Source organism: Anabas testudineus, chromosome 12, assembly GCF_900324465.2.
Source record: "Anabas testudineus chromosome 12, fAnaTes1.2, whole genome shotgun sequence".
NCBI lineage: Eukaryota > Metazoa > Chordata > Actinopteri > Anabantiformes > Anabantidae > Anabas > Anabas testudineus.
In genome coordinates this window covers 10,398,138-10,415,461 of record NC_046621.1, presented here as the reverse complement: position 1 = coordinate 10,415,461, position 17,324 = coordinate 10,398,138, and the positions used below count along the sequence as shown (strand labels likewise).

Below are 17,324 nucleotides of genomic sequence, written 5' to 3'. Positions count from 1 at the left end.
CAGCACCTAGCCAACTCTCAGATGACTCTCTAATCCTCGCTTCCCTCTCACCACCACCCTCACAGTCTAATCAGTCTTGAACACACACACACACACACACACACACACACACATAACACTCACACCCATCTGACACACGCGCACCCAAGCACTCACCCTTTCCTCACACTCGGGCTGAGCCATCTCTTCAGTGTGATGTCACTGCTAATCCACGCTTGGTTATCCGCTGGGCTGCAGTGCTGGCAGAGGGATGTGGGGAGGAGATGGAGTGAATTTGGGGAGGCGGAGGGAGGTGGGTGGGGGGGGGGGGGGGGTAATCAGGCACGTCATAAAGTGTTCTCTCTAAAACCACCACTTTCATTATCCCCCACCACATAGAAAACCAAAGTCTTACTCCCAGCCAAACTGAACAGAATATGCACAAATGCTTGATGGAGTGTTAATATGAACACATATCCCAGCTGATAGAAGAGATAAAACACAGCTGCAAACATATTCACACTATTCGAGGCACACAGGAATCATTAGAGAGTCTGCTGGATTAAGAACATCCTCCAACATCCCTCCACCCCACCCCCCTGCTACATGCATACAGAAAATGCAAGGCCTTTTTATTGACAGCTTGTCCAAAGAGAGGAATTACCCACATGGTTGCAGCCCTCATTCCATATGGCACCAGGCTATTAGCAAACATTAGTTGACTGTAATAGCAGTGGTATTAAATTCATTATCTTTTTAGATTGTATGTGAAGTGCGTGATTTTGTGTATTTGTGTGTGAGTGGTGCTAGAGTGCATAAACACACACACACACACACACGCATGCCAGAGTGTGTGATTAGAGTGCTCTAATGTTCCAGCTCTGGGGATTTGTATGAGATAAGAAAGGGCATTAATGGTGAATTGTGATGGTCCAACAGAGCAAAACCGCTGTTAGAAATATTTGTGTGTTTTCTTTGCTGATTCCTGTTTCCAGTAACAATCTACATCCGGTCTCAGAATATTCCTGCTGTTTTTTTTTTAAAACTCAGTGCATCACAATGAAAACAGGACAGCCATGCATGAAAAAGTAGTGTACGAGACCACGGAGCAAAATTGGATCTATTTGATTTTGTATTTTCCACACTCACCACATATCTGTTTTAATCTTACCTTAAGCAACCTTGAAATTAGGTGTAATCCAGTTAAACCCTTTTGAATCTGCTTTACAGCCACATTACACCCATTCATCACCCCATAAACACTGTCACCATACTGAGCATTTGCAAGTCAAAATTCACACACTGTAGATGTTAAAAGATCAAAAGTTGTTTTACTTTTTGTATTGGTGTCAAGCGATTGTGTAGAAGGCATTAACAAAAGTGGTTGGTTGACTGTTTCTGGATTAAAAAAGCTAAAAAAAAAAAGTAAAATTAGACAAGTAATGTTATTGTGTGAGATTGTTTGTTACAAACCAAGTCAGTACATGGATTGGTTACTTGCTCTATGTTAAGAGCAAAAACCATTGTGAAAGCTGCAAGACACATGACAAGTGTATCAATATTCCAAACATGGGATTAAATGCTAGGCTGGAAGAAGTGAACAAAACAATTTCTACAAAATGTGCATGTCGCGAGGCCTTGAACCAGTGAATAAGTCTTCAGAGAGATTAATTCTCGTCTGTGATCCAGTTCTCATTACAAGAAGCAGGGGACTCAAACACACATAATAACAGGGCTGACTGCTGTTCCTTTGTAACATGTGGCTACCTAAATGATCCTAAATAAGATAGATGACAAGGATAAAGCAAATCATAATCGGCATTTTGCACAATGGAACATAATAGTCTGAAGAGAACAAGGGACAACATACAGAGCTTCTGTTTCCATTGCCTAGAGCAGCACACCTAGTCGAGAGCAATTAAAATGAGAGGATTCAATTTTGTCAAACACCAGGAACCTCAGATAAATCTTGTATCTCATTTTCCAGAGGAGGACACTCCCTCACGCTGGCGCTATCATGTTTGTTATGGTATTTTTAAGAAACAGCTGGCTACTGACAGAATTGGTAAAACAACCGCCTTCTGAAAATGATGGTAATCCCAGTCATTTCAGTGGGAGACGCAGGGGTGAGAGAGACTGTGAATAAAAGATGGTCTCAGACTGAAAATTTAGACAGAGCAGGAGGGGGTGGGGTGGAGGGGGGCAAGACAGAGCGTCTCTGCATGGTTTCCATGTGGGAGCAATCCACTTACTTAAACTGATAAAGATTTAATTAACACAAGACTCTGCAATTACTCCATAATTAAAGTAATTTGTTCCCTTGTTTGGATGAGTAGGCAAGACGCCACATGTAAGAGCAGATGAGAAAAAGAGGGCATCAGGGGCTCACCGAGGTAGACTCTGGCCCACTTTAAAATTTGAATTTAATGCTTGAGTTTCCAAACCTATTTTCCCCTAATATGTTATAATACAATATTTGAATCTGCTTCACTTTAGCCTGTGTTTATTTGCCTTTTATTTGACAACTCATTTGTTATTCATTGAGAAAGTAATAAGCTGGGTAGGCTGAGTACAAAGTATCATCAAGAGCCACATGAAATAGTAAATAGGCCTGATATAATCATAATCCTCTTCAAACTGCACTGCATACAGCTTTGAATTGTGTAATGTTACTGCGACAAAGCTTGCTCAAAGGTAAAGCCGAAAAACAGAAAAAAGTTGGATGGTTTCGTTCGACGTGATCAACTCTCAAGCGAGAGGCCCGTGCAGCGTGTTTGGCCTTGTGCCTGGATAAAGAAAGGTGGACAACTTGGCAAGTTTAAAGCCAAGCATGAGTGCAGTGTGGGTAAAAACAGTCTCCTCAACAAAAAGTGACTAACAACATGAGACAGAAATAGTGAGGAATTAACAGCAGCGTCCAATATGTGTCACGTGCCATGGCAGCCCAATTTGCCCGGAGATAAAATGACGACTGCCAAGTTTACTATATTAAAAACCGGAGAGATAAATGTGCCTTGCTCTTGCTTGTGAGGGGTGTATGTGCTGTTAGACAGTCTTATTTACAGATGATGATCTGCACTTAATTTGCCTCAGCTGCATTTAGAAAAATATTACAGCCTCTAACTTGCCAGCTAAGGTGTCCTGTTTATAGAGTGGCACAAAGTCCGCAGCCACATGTGGAAGACACAAAGTAACACCCAAACTAAGGAAGCTAGAAGACAGACAGATGTTGCATTGTATATAACAGCCTACATACAGTAGCAAGAAAAAGTATGTGAACCTTTTAGAATTTAGTTTTCTGTATTGTCATAAAACGTAATCTGATCTTTATCTAAGTCAAGTGTATTAAGAAAGATGATGTGCCCGATAGAAATTGACCAGTCTACACTTAGGCAAGGCCTAATATTATTGCACCATTAATGTTGGTAACTGTTCCTATGCTTTTGATTTTATGAATGATACATTGCTTAAAGGGGCATGCCACCAATTTTGTAAATAAGGAGTACTCAATGTATAACATAGTCTGTGACTCTTTGTCTTTGAGGGAGCCAGTAGAGTTGTATTACAGGAAATGTATGAGTCATTCTATACATCTTCAACTCCACTGCTTGCTGATCATTTTTATCTGTCTCTGGGGAGTCCTGCAACATCAAAAGTCGTGTCTCTCAGGTTATGTTATCTTGTTATGTCATTGTTGTAAATTAAGGATATGTTTTTATGAACCTGTTTTATTGTATGCTGTTGTTTAGTCATGTCTCTCTTGTAAAAGAGATGTGTATGTATGTATGAAAGTGAAGATGAGTTAAATAAAAATTAAAGGGCTTTCTCAATATTTCACCTATTCCATAAGCAAATGGTTAAGGGAAATATCATAACTGCGCACATTTTTCCTGTATACTCCTGCATAAATAAACAGGATATGCACTTGTGCTGGTCACTCATTCTGTCTGGCAATATTCGTGTGAAATACATTACAAACAGGAACTTTTGCAGTTGGAAAATATGCAACTGTGACTGTGAAAAGTGTTAGAAGTTAATTTGAATCAAAAGGGTGGTGATGGGCGTAACGTGGTTTGTGTCGACCTATTATAAAAAACAGCATCAGTATAGCACATAAAAACTTACTTTCTCATCCAGGAGGCTGGTATCAGAAAAAAAAATTGTATCATTCCACTTTATTTGCATACCCCTGCCCTACTTAAGGCAAGGGAGCCACCGAATGATCTCAAAATTAGCATGCTGTCACCTTCAGTGCCTCTTCTGTCATTCAGAAAAACAGGCAAGTATGCAGACATATGAACCCATCTCACATCTACTGCAGAAATGTTAATTAGGAAGCATGGCATCCCACAGCTCCAATGCTCTCCAAACGCCTAACTGACATGTTATGTATTTAAATCCCTTTCATGTGCAGTTATTATAGAGGAGATGAAGTCACATGCGAATGATGGAAAATGTCATCATCATCGTGCAATATTTTTTGCATGCGCATAAAAGAAAAAAATATATATATATAAAATGCACATAACTGTGCATATTTCTTTTGGATTTAAATCTGAGATCAGTCTATTAACAGTATAATTAATTTGCAAAAAGACGGCCATAAATATGGAATGTAAAATAAAAAAAGAAACTTTAAATATATATCCTACATCGACTTCATATGGTGTTCTAATTGCACATACAGGGGATTTTCAGCCATATATAGGGATGCCAGAGTAGTTAATTTAATTTCTCAAGTTTCAGATGCATTTGTGATTTATTTGTACTTTGATGTTTGTTGTGACAAATACTAAACTTACATCTCTTTGCTCTTGGTTTTGGCTATTTGATGGCTCAGTGGTTTGGTGGGCACAGTGCCAGAATCTTCATTGCTGAGGAAATAGTGCCCTCCTGTGGCTCCAGCCGTGCAGTGAACACAGGGGGAATATTATTCATGCAGTCCATTTTTTTATTTTTAATACTGCGATGAGGCCGTTAAGATATAACCTGGAATGTGAATGATATAAACTTAAGGAAAATACTTTTTCTTATCTTAACAAATATTGTGTTTGATGGAGCTGTCAATGTTCAGAGTAATTTTGGCAACCAAGATAGAAGAGCAATGCTTATACAGAGGAATGATGAAACACATATGTAACTGTGATTCAACATTACTACTATACAGTCGAGACAGCTGGTGTTCAAAAAGAGCAGATATTAAAAAGGAACAAATCCACATAAACTGCACATATTGCTTTAAACCAGTCGATTGTTTTTGTCTCAGCATCTCCGAACACTTCCTGCAAGTATAACAATTTAACTTAATTGCCAAGCTGAAATTCAGACACAACCCCACTCCAAGTTATTTTAAAACATTTTATTCTTTGCAAAGGAGGCATTGGGAGCATCAGTGCATTCTATGGCTTGTGTACAGAATTCCTGCAGGAGACAAAAATCTGAGGAACAAGCCCTTGGGTGAACTGATGGCCCCACCCATGTTTACCAAGGAGGAATGTTTGAGGCAGCTACTCTGCAGCTGTTAACAGAACACAGTCTTAAGCAAGGGGGCACAGTGTTTGAGCTGAAAGTGTTAGAAAAAAATGCTACTGTACAGTATGTCGCTTAGCGCACGACCCTGCAGGGAAGTTACGTAAAATCGGAAGAAATCATGAGAATCAGAAATGCTGTGGTATGACCAGAAGTACAATGCTGCAGATACATTTTAAAAATGCCAAGTATGTTTTTTGTTTTTTATTTTTTTCGGACCAAAAAAGTCAGTTCACTGCTGTCAGATATCTTTTGTTAAATCTAGGAGGCTTTAATCAAGTGGCTTTTGCCCCTTAGCAAAAGTCATAATGCAATCTGGGGGAAAGTTTTAATGCCGTAATAGTAATATAACTGTCAACAATTCCTATTTTTAATAATGCATTCGACTACCTTCTACTATGGGCATAGTCTGTTCGGCTAACATCACAAAAGAATGCACAGATTTGTCCCAGATTCTTTAGTTTCAATTCATCTGCTACTTTGTTTTGGCCAACTTGACTCATCCACACACAATAGAACTTAACCAAATTTGGCACTATGTGTCATAATATCATTATTCCCATACAACTGGTGCGTGCTACAGCCCTGACTGTAATCCGGAGCTGTCAACATTCCACCATAGCAGCAGTTTGCGTTTAGGATTGTTTAAAGAAACACTTTGGCTTGGAGAGAGTGGCCGAGAGAAAACAGCTCCTCCTTATATTTGGTATAATCTCTGGATGCTGCTGAGACTGTGCCCAGGTTTGACAGTGTAGAAATCATTGGATCAGACCCAGCATGGAATAAAGCTAACAGCAGTGCAGACAAAATACAGTACGTGTGGGAAAGAGACATAGCAAGCTAGCAAGGTTACTCTGATGCATATAGTCATACAGTTTAAATGCTCTCTTTCACTGCAAACAGGCATCACCTATACCTTTAAACAGCAGAGCCACTGACAAAGCGAGTTGTATCTCTGAGAGCGTTTTTACGTGGTGGACGAGATCATACAAAGGGGAATGGGGTGAATGATGCAGGGCGATTCAAACAAAAGCCCAAGGGCACCCACACAGTCCAACCCACACATGCACACATTCACAACTGTGCACGCATGCGCACGTGCACACAAACACACAAACATGCTCACACACATTATTTATGCAGGAGAAAAATATATTAACATTTGCATTACAAAACAGCACAAGGGCCTCAGTGTAGTAAAATACCTCTTCTGTCAGATAAAAAGAAGAATCCTCGTGGGTTGTCATTTATTTATGACCTGTGTGTAAGACTATCTCTCCCTTTACCTTCATCAAAATATCTTCTCTCATTTATGAAAAATATACCCACAGTTTAATGGATTTGAGGCACTAGATTATATGTCTGTACACAAAAAGCATCTTCTAACCTCCATCCCAAGTTTGCTCAGTAAATGGAAGTTACCTCCAGCTACATGATCTAGATGACATTAGGAGTTGATGGCTGAGAGGCCAATAGGGGGCACCTAACTAGTACACCCCAACAACCCAAGTTATCCTGGCTTTTCTTCCAGCCAACAGTCCAGCTGTCTGGCTCTGTAAAAACTGTCTCAAACTCACCGGGAAGTAGCCTATAAATGCTTCTTCCTTTATCTTTTCCAACTGAACAAACTACACTTGCTCACTTATCTGGTTGAGACTGATTCATGAGTAAAAATTAATAATTATTTCTGCAACCTTATTCTTAAGGCCCTCTGATGGAAAACCAGCAGGCATTGTAGTTTAAACAGCCCGATGTTGGAGCCTTGTTTAGAGCAGTTGGCTGGCAGGACAGCTGAAACAGTATTTCATTCTGAAGGAGCCAGGCATCTGTGGTCCAGTGTGCTCCACGTCTCTATATCCCACAGTGGCCATTCAAACAGCCACAAGAGGCCCTGAACATCTGTAATGGCTCTCTGTTGTGCAGAATCCACAGTACATGACCAGAACTTGAGAAGACTTGCTCCTTTCCACAGCTGGCTTACACGAACAAAACAAAGCATAAAATTATCTGAACAGTTTCACAGCATGTTGGCATTCCTGTCTAATCTTCTTTGCCAGAGCAGGACCCTTCAGCTCAGTCCACTGGGCCCTGGAAGATTAGCTTGGAGCAGCCTTGAGTGAGGCTGAGCTGGGTGGCACAGAAGGGGCAGGCAGCGTGAAATGCATGGGTGCCATGTGGTAGAGGGATCTCCGCCCAGTACTTGACTGACTTCTCAGAGCACACGTGTCCACATGGCACAAAGGCATGTGTAGGTGCACCTGTGTCCACGTAGAAGGCTGGTTCACAGCCCAGCCACAGTGGTACGTAGGGCCCCACCACCCGGCACATGGGACACTCTCGCTGAGTGTTAGGTTCCTGTTCTGAGCGGTGGCCCCAGTTGTGGTAACCGTGCACGTGACCGCAGGCCAAGTAGACCCAAGGCTGCTTGTCCTCTAGAGAGGACAGAGCACGGCTGCGTTGCATGCTAGGGAAGGCGAGGGTGTTAAGACCTACAGGGCACTGGGGCCGCGCTGCATTGATCTCCTGCCTGAGAGCCTCCAGGTGCTTTTGGGTGGGAGTGTGAAAGAGGCCTTCTGCTGTACGCCACAGCAAAGTGGCTCCACACAGATCCACCAGGGAACCGTCCTGCAGTATATTACTCTCAATCTCCACCTATAGAGGGAGATGTAGAAGACACATATTTAGTTTGACCTTCACATGAAAATGAAAGATAGCTGCATCACTGTGACACTGTATGAAACTACTGACCAGTTTGCCCGGGGTTTGAGCTGAGCGGGTCTCTCTCAGTGTGTAAACATCTCCACAAACGGATATCTCTCTCCATACGCCTGGCTTGGACTCTTCTGTGAACCCGCCCTTGGGGTGCATTACGAGCACACCATTGGTTGTTAGGCCATCCATGTGACCATCTGGGTTTTTCCATTTCGCTGCTTTTTCCTATAGGCAAAATAGAGCGTTGATGATGATGCAAACAGAAATTCCACTTTCTTTGCCCCGCACTACCAGTAAAATAAATTAATATAATAAATAAATACATTTTTAAAAATGACATATTTTAAAGGCTTCACCAACTTCACACAAAACCTTATGAACTAACAGCAGGATAAACTTTGACAATGTATATCTACAGTACACAACTAGTAATTACCCCCAGGAAGATGTTTTTCGAGGAGTCAAACCCAGCAGCATAAATTCGAGCAGTGTAGGGGGGGTTCCGTTCACAGACAACTCGGCAGGCAAAACGGGAGATGGTACTCTGTGTGATGGGAGTCTCCTCTCCCTCCTGGCCTCCTGCTATTGTGTCAGTCACCACAAAATCTATTGGAGTCTCTGTGGAACGCCCAATCTATAAAACAACACAGTACATGAATCAATATTGTGTTATATTGTTTTATGGTTTCTTGCTATTGTGGTTGTTGTCAGTGCACTGGCATGTGAAGGGGTTTCTTTTAAATTCCCTGCAGACATTTGAACTCTGAGCTGAGCTTCCTGGTAGTTCAACCTTTTGCCAGCTTGTGGCAGTCTGACATTTGAATGATAATGCAAAAGATCATGTTCCTAAGTGTCTGTATCGGGTAAAAAAATGCTGAGATAAGGTACATTTAGAGCAGCATGTTGTATAGTAATTCTGAAGACAATCCATGTTCATATTGTTATCTAAAAGAATATTTCAGGTTTATTTTCTAGCAGACCACACTGAAACTGTCCAAACAGTTCTCGAGCTGAACAAACAAGCTAAAAATAAGCATTTTCCCCTCATTTCCTCATTTTTGTTAATCTCTGCCCTACAGTCCCATTGTTGAATGTTTTCTCCTCCTCTGCGGTGTCCTTGTTTTTATTTATTCAGAAGACACAGACAATGAAAGGCTGAATTTGAAGCACGTGTCTACAGTGACAACTTCCCTCTGGTCACCATCTCTTTGCTGTATATTCAGATAAATGCTACAGACAGAACATTTGACAAGGCACATGTAGTCCCTTGTAGGGGATGGGCTGGTTTCATAACATTTCTAAAATGTTATGATGATGTTATAAAATAGACTATAAAAAGTAAGCCTAACAATCCAAGCACACCCTATAAAAAATGCAACAGTTTGATAATGAATGTGATCCCTGCATACAACCCCAGGTAATATTAAATAATCCAACAGGTTATTGTTAAACAGCATCATTCATACAGCACAGTAACATTTAAGAGTATCATTTAATGGTTTACCTGAAACATGTCTGTGTCTTTGTCATGGCTGTACTCCACCACTACAGTCTGGTTCCTGGACAGTGTGTATGAGATGCTGTGTTGGCCTTTACAGTTCACAGCCTGAAACAGAACAAACGGAAAAACCATAAGCCACATGTTTGAATACCGTAATAACAAGAAATGCTTGATTGTTCTTAGTTATTGTGAAGTGAGGAGAATCCGTTTAATGTTTTGGTTTGTGGCTTTAACACCAGATGTGAGACTGCCATCATGATGTAGTCATCGCATCACTGCTTAAATCAAAGATGGGGGGGGTCTAACCCCAACTATTAAACTGCATGGAACTAACGTGCTGGTTAGAAGACAGTATTTTCTTCTTCTCAAGTTTACCCAGTTATTTACATTTAAATATCCCTTTCAGGTAGAGAGTGAAGCATGAATTGTGTACTGGGTTTATTTTTATATAATGTTACCCTAAAGTAAAGATCTGTGGTGGGAATTCCTACAAGAGAGAAGAGTGTGTAAAGTCACACTCCCATGACAATGATCATAAACTGCCCACTGGGCTTAGTTAACACAAGCCTGCCAACCAGCTGAACTGCCTCAGTTGCTGTAGTGGTAAGGGAGAGTTAAAGTCACTCATGCCCACCTCCCATCAACACTTTCCCACATGCCACTCTCATCCCACTCTAATGTGTGAATTCCTTTTCCCAAACACCCCCTCCTCTTTGTCATGTGCAGGACGGAAAAAGGGAGAGGAAAAAGTGGGTCATCAGCACTGCCACACACTGCTGTAACATCAGAGACAGATGGGGACAAATGTCATCCTCACATGCAGTCTTGTCTCAACTGTGCTGCTACAAACAAATGGTGCTGCACCTGTTCAACAGCTAAAAGTTCATACACACTTCAAACTGTAAGATATATTTTTATCTACACAAAGCCACGCCTACAAACTGTCACACACTTCCTCCCTGAGAGAGGGAAAATAAAAACACAGCCATGGACACCAGAGTGTGCACATACACGTGAGCTTCAGACACAAAGCATTCTCAGTTCATTTCTATGAGACTGTTATACTGTGATGGAGCAAGAGGAGGTTGGGGAACTGCTGTAGAAAACTATTTATAAAACTATATATAAAGGGGCTGAGTCCATTCTTGTCTTTATTTAAAAAAAAGCTCTCCTCAAATGTAACTCACCACCATACTTGTCTCTTAAGGAATGGCTATTTTTGAATGTGTCTACAGCAGGGAGTGGAGGGTCAGGCTACGCTGCAACAACTTCCTCCTCAGTTCACCCTTCTAATCCCAAGCCTGGTAACAGGGTGGCAGAGAGGAACAGAGATAAAAGGGGAAGAAGGACACAGACAGCAGTTCCCATCTGAGAAACAGCCTGTGACACATTTTGCTCACTTGACCTATGCATTAAAAACAGCTAAGTCTAATGAAACATGGTTTCTGAGAAAGGAGGATAAGGAACATTTTGCAATATTTTACAGATCACTGTATCAGCACAGCACAACACCAGCTGAAAAGTGTTTGGAATGACGCACGATCGCTGCAATGAAAAAGCCTCAGTTGCAGAAAAACCTCTAAATACATATCAGGAGTCAAGTTCCACAAGGTTAGAGTAACTTGAACCAGGGAGCTAAACTTCCAACAAATGTCTGGAATACAGGCCTCCAGTAGGTGCAGAGGTAAGCAGGTCTTATGGCTTGTTTACCTGTTTGGCTTGGGAACCAAATGCAGGAATGAGGCAGACATGTCATACTGGATGGGGCAGTTTCTGGCTAACATTCGGGTGCAAAGAAAAGCTATGAGACCAGGCTAAAAAGTTATGTCATAATAAATGTCAACATTTAAGACTGCCAACAATAATGTAAAAAGATTTACTCCACACTACACGTGCTACTAAAATCCCTAACTTTTAGCTCCTCCTACCTTTATTTGGTTGAGTCCAAACAACTTAAATATTTTAGACAAAATTACACAGCACTCACTCTATCAGTTATTCATTTGTATATCAAAAGACAAGCAGACAAATGTTGATTCTCAAGAAACTGTTCATTAAATAACCCATTCATCCTCTTATCTGTTCTGTACCTTGTTGCCCTGTGCTGTGTTAAGGATGTGCACAGTGCTTGGCTTAACACCATTGGCTTTGGTCCTCTTGTATAGCGCAAATCTGCTTTTCCGTCTACCCCGATCTCCATTCGGCAGAGAGCCATTGTACCTGTCACATAGGGGGGGTGGGGTGGAGGGAAAGGACAGCAGATTCAGTTATTTATTTGTTTCTTTAAATAACAACACAAACAGATTTTGTAACTCCACAGAGGTGTCTTAAGAGATTTACAGGCAAAATTGTTGCAGTCATGACAAACAGAAAATTAGAAACATTCATGTGTTTCAAAAAGCAGCTTTGCTATGCATTACATCACTGGCAATCTAATGTACCCTATTAGCAATCTAAGCGTTACCTTGGATAATGTCTGCTATTACATAATGCACTCTGGTGCTTATGATTTCAGTGAGCTAGCTCTGTGTAAACTGCAGCTGTTCTTTTGCACTGTGACTCAGGCAGTAGCAGATTTTAAGATGCACGTCAGGTTTGCTATCACTTTGGGAACACGCAGTCTGGGTTGAGAACTGGCTCACATGACTAAAAACACATTCTCTCATGGTCAAATTTTATACACTGATACAAATAGCTCTAAGACCTCAATTTCAAAGCCTCAGTGCTTCCAGAAAAGAATCTAAGAGGCTTCTCTGTTTTCTCTTTTCGACACCAGATTTGAGTTTTGCCCTTCAGTCTGCTGCAAGGCACATAGCCTAGGCTGCTCCTTATGAATGAAGAAGCCCCTTCCGGTACGACTGGTCCTCTCCCCATCTACCAGCTGGTTCCTACAGCTGGGACACCCCATGCTCTAGTTCCATCCAACATACAGACCTTCTGTCACACACTCATATGTAACCAAAGTGTGCTGAACAAACACTTTGCATGACGAAAATATGTCCATTTAAAGCCTCATGTTTGCATGGCAGGGCATACTGTGTGAGAATGAACTCTGCCAACCAACGTAACCTGACATTTTCTACTCTTTGTTGTGTCCTAAACGCAACAGCAACAACAAGAGCGTGCCTCCCACCCAAGCAAGTCCACCTGTCCCATGTCTCCACACGGCTGGCCAGGCATAGAAACACATGGTCCAAGTCAGCACAGTGCACAAAGCTGGCCTGTAGGACAAGCCACCCACAGAGAACTAGGCTAGGCACTGAACGATACTGTGGACAAAACTATGACAAAATAATAGTGGATACGGATTGTTTGCGTTTTAAAGTGCTTACAATCGCCAACACTCTACAGCTTTTTTCCTCCGAGATTAAATATTTTCTAGCATGTTCAAAATAATAAAATATATAAATATATAATATTAAATTTGCTCCAATGACGTTTATTAACCACCGACTATAAACACATTGACCCCATGTAGTCTTAGCCTAACATCCTAACTGAAATATCAATAATCTCTGTTTAATAAACACAGGTTTAAATTTAAAAGTGTGCCGATGCAAATTCCATTAATACTGTCCTAGAAACTCAACATCTAAATAAAGAGCAGTCAGGCCTACATTCTGTTAGGATTTCTATTTTATTGAAGAGGCCTGTGTGCTGGATACCTGTGCCTGGATTTCTCACACACAGCACACAATCAGATGATATGCAGCTTAGCATTTTTGCCATGATGTATTCTAACTGCAGAATATAATCCTGGCTCTGTGAGAAATGCCACACATGCCTTCTATTATTCATCATTACATTGAAAAACAATATTCTGTCATCCAGGAACCACTACCGTCACATTAGCTAGGACAGGCTCTTTAAAGCTATGCTCCAACTAATTGTGATCATTTCCCTTTTGACCTGTGCCAGACAGACGGAGACAGGCGGATTTATCTTGCAAGACTTAGGAGCAGGGATTAGAAGACTGGCGTATCACCTATCCTCCAGGGTTGTGCTAAGGAGCCAACAGCACCTCCTACCTCTTATGCTAACATGAAAAGCTAATGTTTGCAGATATGCTGAGTTGTTATAACACTCATTACCATGACAGAGAAGCAAGGTGGCTTTAAAAGGTCACAGAAGATGGTAGAGGGGTCAGGTGATACTAAAAAGTAAGACTACAGGCTGTTAGTGCTTAAAATAGGTCAATCTAAAGTGTATAAATATTTCAAAATACATAATCACTACATGGGAGGCAGCCAGATGGCATAGTTAATGAGGAAAGCATTAGTCAGCTGACTCTGACTTATGTTGCCATGACCTCAAATATCCATCTGAGTGATATGATCTTGCACAACACACTGACACCACACCAGCCCCACCTACAACATGACCCTGATGCAGAGTTCAGGAAAACAAAACCCTTCTCCCTAGATGAACAAAAGAGACAGGACATGCCAACAATTAGTTCCAGCTCGTACCAAAGATGTCTAAAAGCTGATCTATGTACTTCCTTTACCAAGCGATTCTTCAGGAAGAAATGTACAAAGTTCAATCAATAGGCCCAGTCTCCGAGCCACAATGGACAGAGGAAGCTGAGGAGAGGCAAAGGCTGAGTCCTGATCAATCCATCCTTTCATTTCCAGGATACCCACACAGCTGCCCCGCCCTTCACCGACCGCAACCAAGCCAATCCACCCAGGCAGAGATGGGGGGCAACCATGCAAGTAATAAGAGCCACCACGATCAGGACAACAAACCAGTGAGGGAACTGCTGCTCAAACAAGCTTTGTTCCACGCTGTCAGCTATCTTGTCTACCATCAGTTTTATCAATGGGATGTGATGTCATGTCAGTGATTATATACCCGTCACATCTGATTCAAATATGTGTCTTCATGTCTGGAGAGAGAACAAAAGCATTAGCTTCAAACATGCCACATGCTCAGCCTGGGGTAATAAGCAGTCAGCACTTTTTGTCCCTTATAATAAGCAGTGTGATGTGTGTAGGTGGAGGGCAAGGGACAGAACCACACTGAACCACGTTTTGTGTTTAACCTCTATAAGCTTCGCATTTCAAGTTCCTATAACAAACACTATACACGTGTAATTCCCACAGCACAGTCACCTAGACACGTGCATTTTAAGATTCAATAACTTTTTAAGGAGATCCAATCCTGGCCAAATTCTAATCACTAATAACACAGCAGGTTCAACATCTGGTGCAGCTGCTGCCCTTGATAGTTTACCAGCATAAACATGGTTGTTTAGAAGGATAAATGGCCACAGTCTGTCCTGCACAATTCCAGAAAAATAAAAGTTTAAATTAAAACTGGTCAAACATTAAAAAAAAAAGTAGTATTTCCATAATTGACAGGGTGATTTATGTTTACTAATGCCACTACAGCTGGGTTAACTTTATTACGTCAACAGATTAAGAGCCCATACAATAGTTTCAGTATGAATGCCAACTACTGAAACTTTACTGAGAATACGAAACATGTTCTAAAAAAAAACAAAAAGCCTTTCAAAAAGCTTTTTAGCTTTCTAAAAACCAAAGTATTCACATGTTAAATGTGATCTAAATACCAATCAAATCATTGTTAAAAAGCATCAATTTTAACAAACTATTCTAAAAATGACAAAGGTTGAATCAAGATTTTATTTTTCAAGAAGTCTGTACTAAAACAAAGTGCCCCATACGAACACTCAAACAGGTTTTACTTGTTGTAATCAGCCCTCGTATCTTTAGTGGCCTTAAAGAGATATCTTCAAAATATGCTTTTTATGTAACAGGGAAATCCACGGTCCTCCCTTTGAGCAAATATGTATTAAAAGTTACTTTAAGTTAGTTTAAGGCTTCAAACTTACAAATAGTTCCCATTAAGTTGATATGGTACAGGGCTGCAGCCTTCTAGTACATAATTATTGTTTTTACCATCCTTTCTTTGCAACTTGACAAGCAAGCACTTCCCATGGAAACACTTAAAAAGGGGAAACTTATACCAAAAGACTAGCCGCCAAGTGAACGATCCACTTGATTTGATTAACTCAGACTGCTGAAGCTTCATATTAATTTCAGATACACATTGTAATAGATTTTTGCACAGAACAAGGACTGTGGATTTTGGCCCCCATCACTTCCAAGGTACCAGCCTTAGGAAAGGAAAGGATTAATGGTTCAGGTTTCTGTTTTCCCCTGAGCACCTGACATGAAATCATTTGAACCTGATCATGTAACCAGACAAAATAGTAAAAAAAAAAAAAAAGTTTCTCATGGTTTAAGATAGATGTGTGACCTCTAAACAAACCACTGCAACAGAAATCTGTAAATCACATCTGGCCTCCTGGAGATAATGCATAATAATACGAGGCCTGGTGGTGCATGTGCTCATGACTACTGAAGCTGTGTGTTATGCAGATTTAAAGTTGTGAGGTTTGAGCTACAGTCAGTATTGTAAAAAGGAAGAAACCCTGCGGCTGGGGGAGGGGACCATCACCACTTCCGAATTCCTTAACCCCATGAATCCAACTTTCAGGATGGAAGGAGCGTCCTGGTCAGAGTAGCTGAGTGTGAGGTTATTTCACCACAGTCACTAAAACTGGCCTGATCATTTCTATTTCCCGGACATCGGTGGGTTTAAATGCAACTACCCCCCTTTTCTATATGATTATCCTCTGTTATAAGAGAAACAGACATCGACAGTAACCCTGCAAAGCGAAGCTGGAGCCCCAGTTAACGTTTCACATTTCTGATTGCGCACATGTCCGATTCGTGGAGTAACGTGAGCGGGTGGATTTCTCTGCTGCCGTTTTATTGAATAGCTTATAGGTTGGGCTGGGTAATAATAAAATAAAATAGGTAAATAAATAAAGCGCCTTACGCAAAAACATATTACTGGAATGAGTCAAGCTTTAATGTCCAAACTTTGTCACGTAGCTAATGGAGCTACGTGAATGTCCTGTTGAGAAACTTCCTCATGATCCTCCTCAAATGACTCGCTTTGGCGTTTTACTTAACGAGCCTCTACAAAGTGAAATTATGTCAAAATGCATGTGATTGTGGCTAACTCACCCCAGCACCACCAGCTCCCCGTACTTCACCGGGTCTTTGGACGGGGCGCAGTGCTCCTCCTGGCTCGACGAGAACATGAGGCTTCTGGGCTCCGCCGGGCTGTACGGTTAAAAACAGCGGCTCAAAAATCACCAGGAATTCCCTTCAAAAGACGCCACACGCTCTCATTTCAGGTCGCACATCCTGCCACACGTGTCTCAGTACCCCTACAAATCCAGTTTTCTATAAGTACGCGGGTTTCAAACTTCTTTTCCGTGACATAACAAAGTGTAAGTTAGTTGGCGGCTCAATCCGCTCTGGTGCAGATACAAAAACAGCGAGCAGCAGGGCCGGGACGTACCACTCTCTGTTCTCGACTTTGTGTAGGGGGGGCTCCGTGCTAACTCTCTGCTTCAATATGTGCGTCTGACTCACCTGTGTCGTATGCACTTATTTAAAGTTATATAATGTGTCACCTGAAACTACATCGAGTTGGATTCGATCTTGCGTGAACAACATTATCGACCCAAAGGTGTAACCGATTTGTTGTCCACCCTCGCACG

At 41.4% G+C, this 17,324-nt stretch overlaps 1 protein-coding gene across 1 annotated transcript; it reads right to left on the bottom strand.

Annotated features, from left to right (window-relative positions):
* Window positions 1-5,323: 5,323 nt before the first annotated feature.
* On the bottom strand, window positions 5,324-17,102 carry peli2 (pellino E3 ubiquitin protein ligase family member 2). Its single transcript, XM_026355044.1, has 6 exons — window positions 16,783-17,102; window positions 11,812-11,941; window positions 9,725-9,826; window positions 8,657-8,854; window positions 8,257-8,445; window positions 5,324-8,160 (listed from the first exon to the last, which is right to left on the bottom strand). The coding sequence occupies exons 1-6, from the start codon at window positions 16,857-16,859 to the stop codon at window positions 7,582-7,584; spliced, it is 1,275 nt and encodes a 424-aa protein (XP_026210829.1). The 5' UTR covers window positions 16,860-17,102; the 3' UTR covers window positions 5,324-7,581.
* Window positions 17,103-17,324: the final 222 nt, after the last annotated feature.

Bases quoted from the DNA above. Each gene is read 5' to 3' on its own strand.
- peli2 (XM_026355044.1), bottom strand. From the start codon at position 16,859: ATGTTCTCGTCGAGCCAGGAGGAGCACTGCGCCCCGTCCAAAGACCCG. The intron at 11,942-16,782 runs GTGAGTTAGCCA...CCTATGTGACAG, and splicing joins GGGGAGCTGGTGGTGCTGGG to GTACAATGGCTCTCTGCCGA. The intron at 8,161-8,256 runs GTCAGTAGTTTC...CTCCCTCTATAG, and splicing joins CTCAAACCCCGGGCAAACTG to GTGGAGATTGAGAGTAATAT.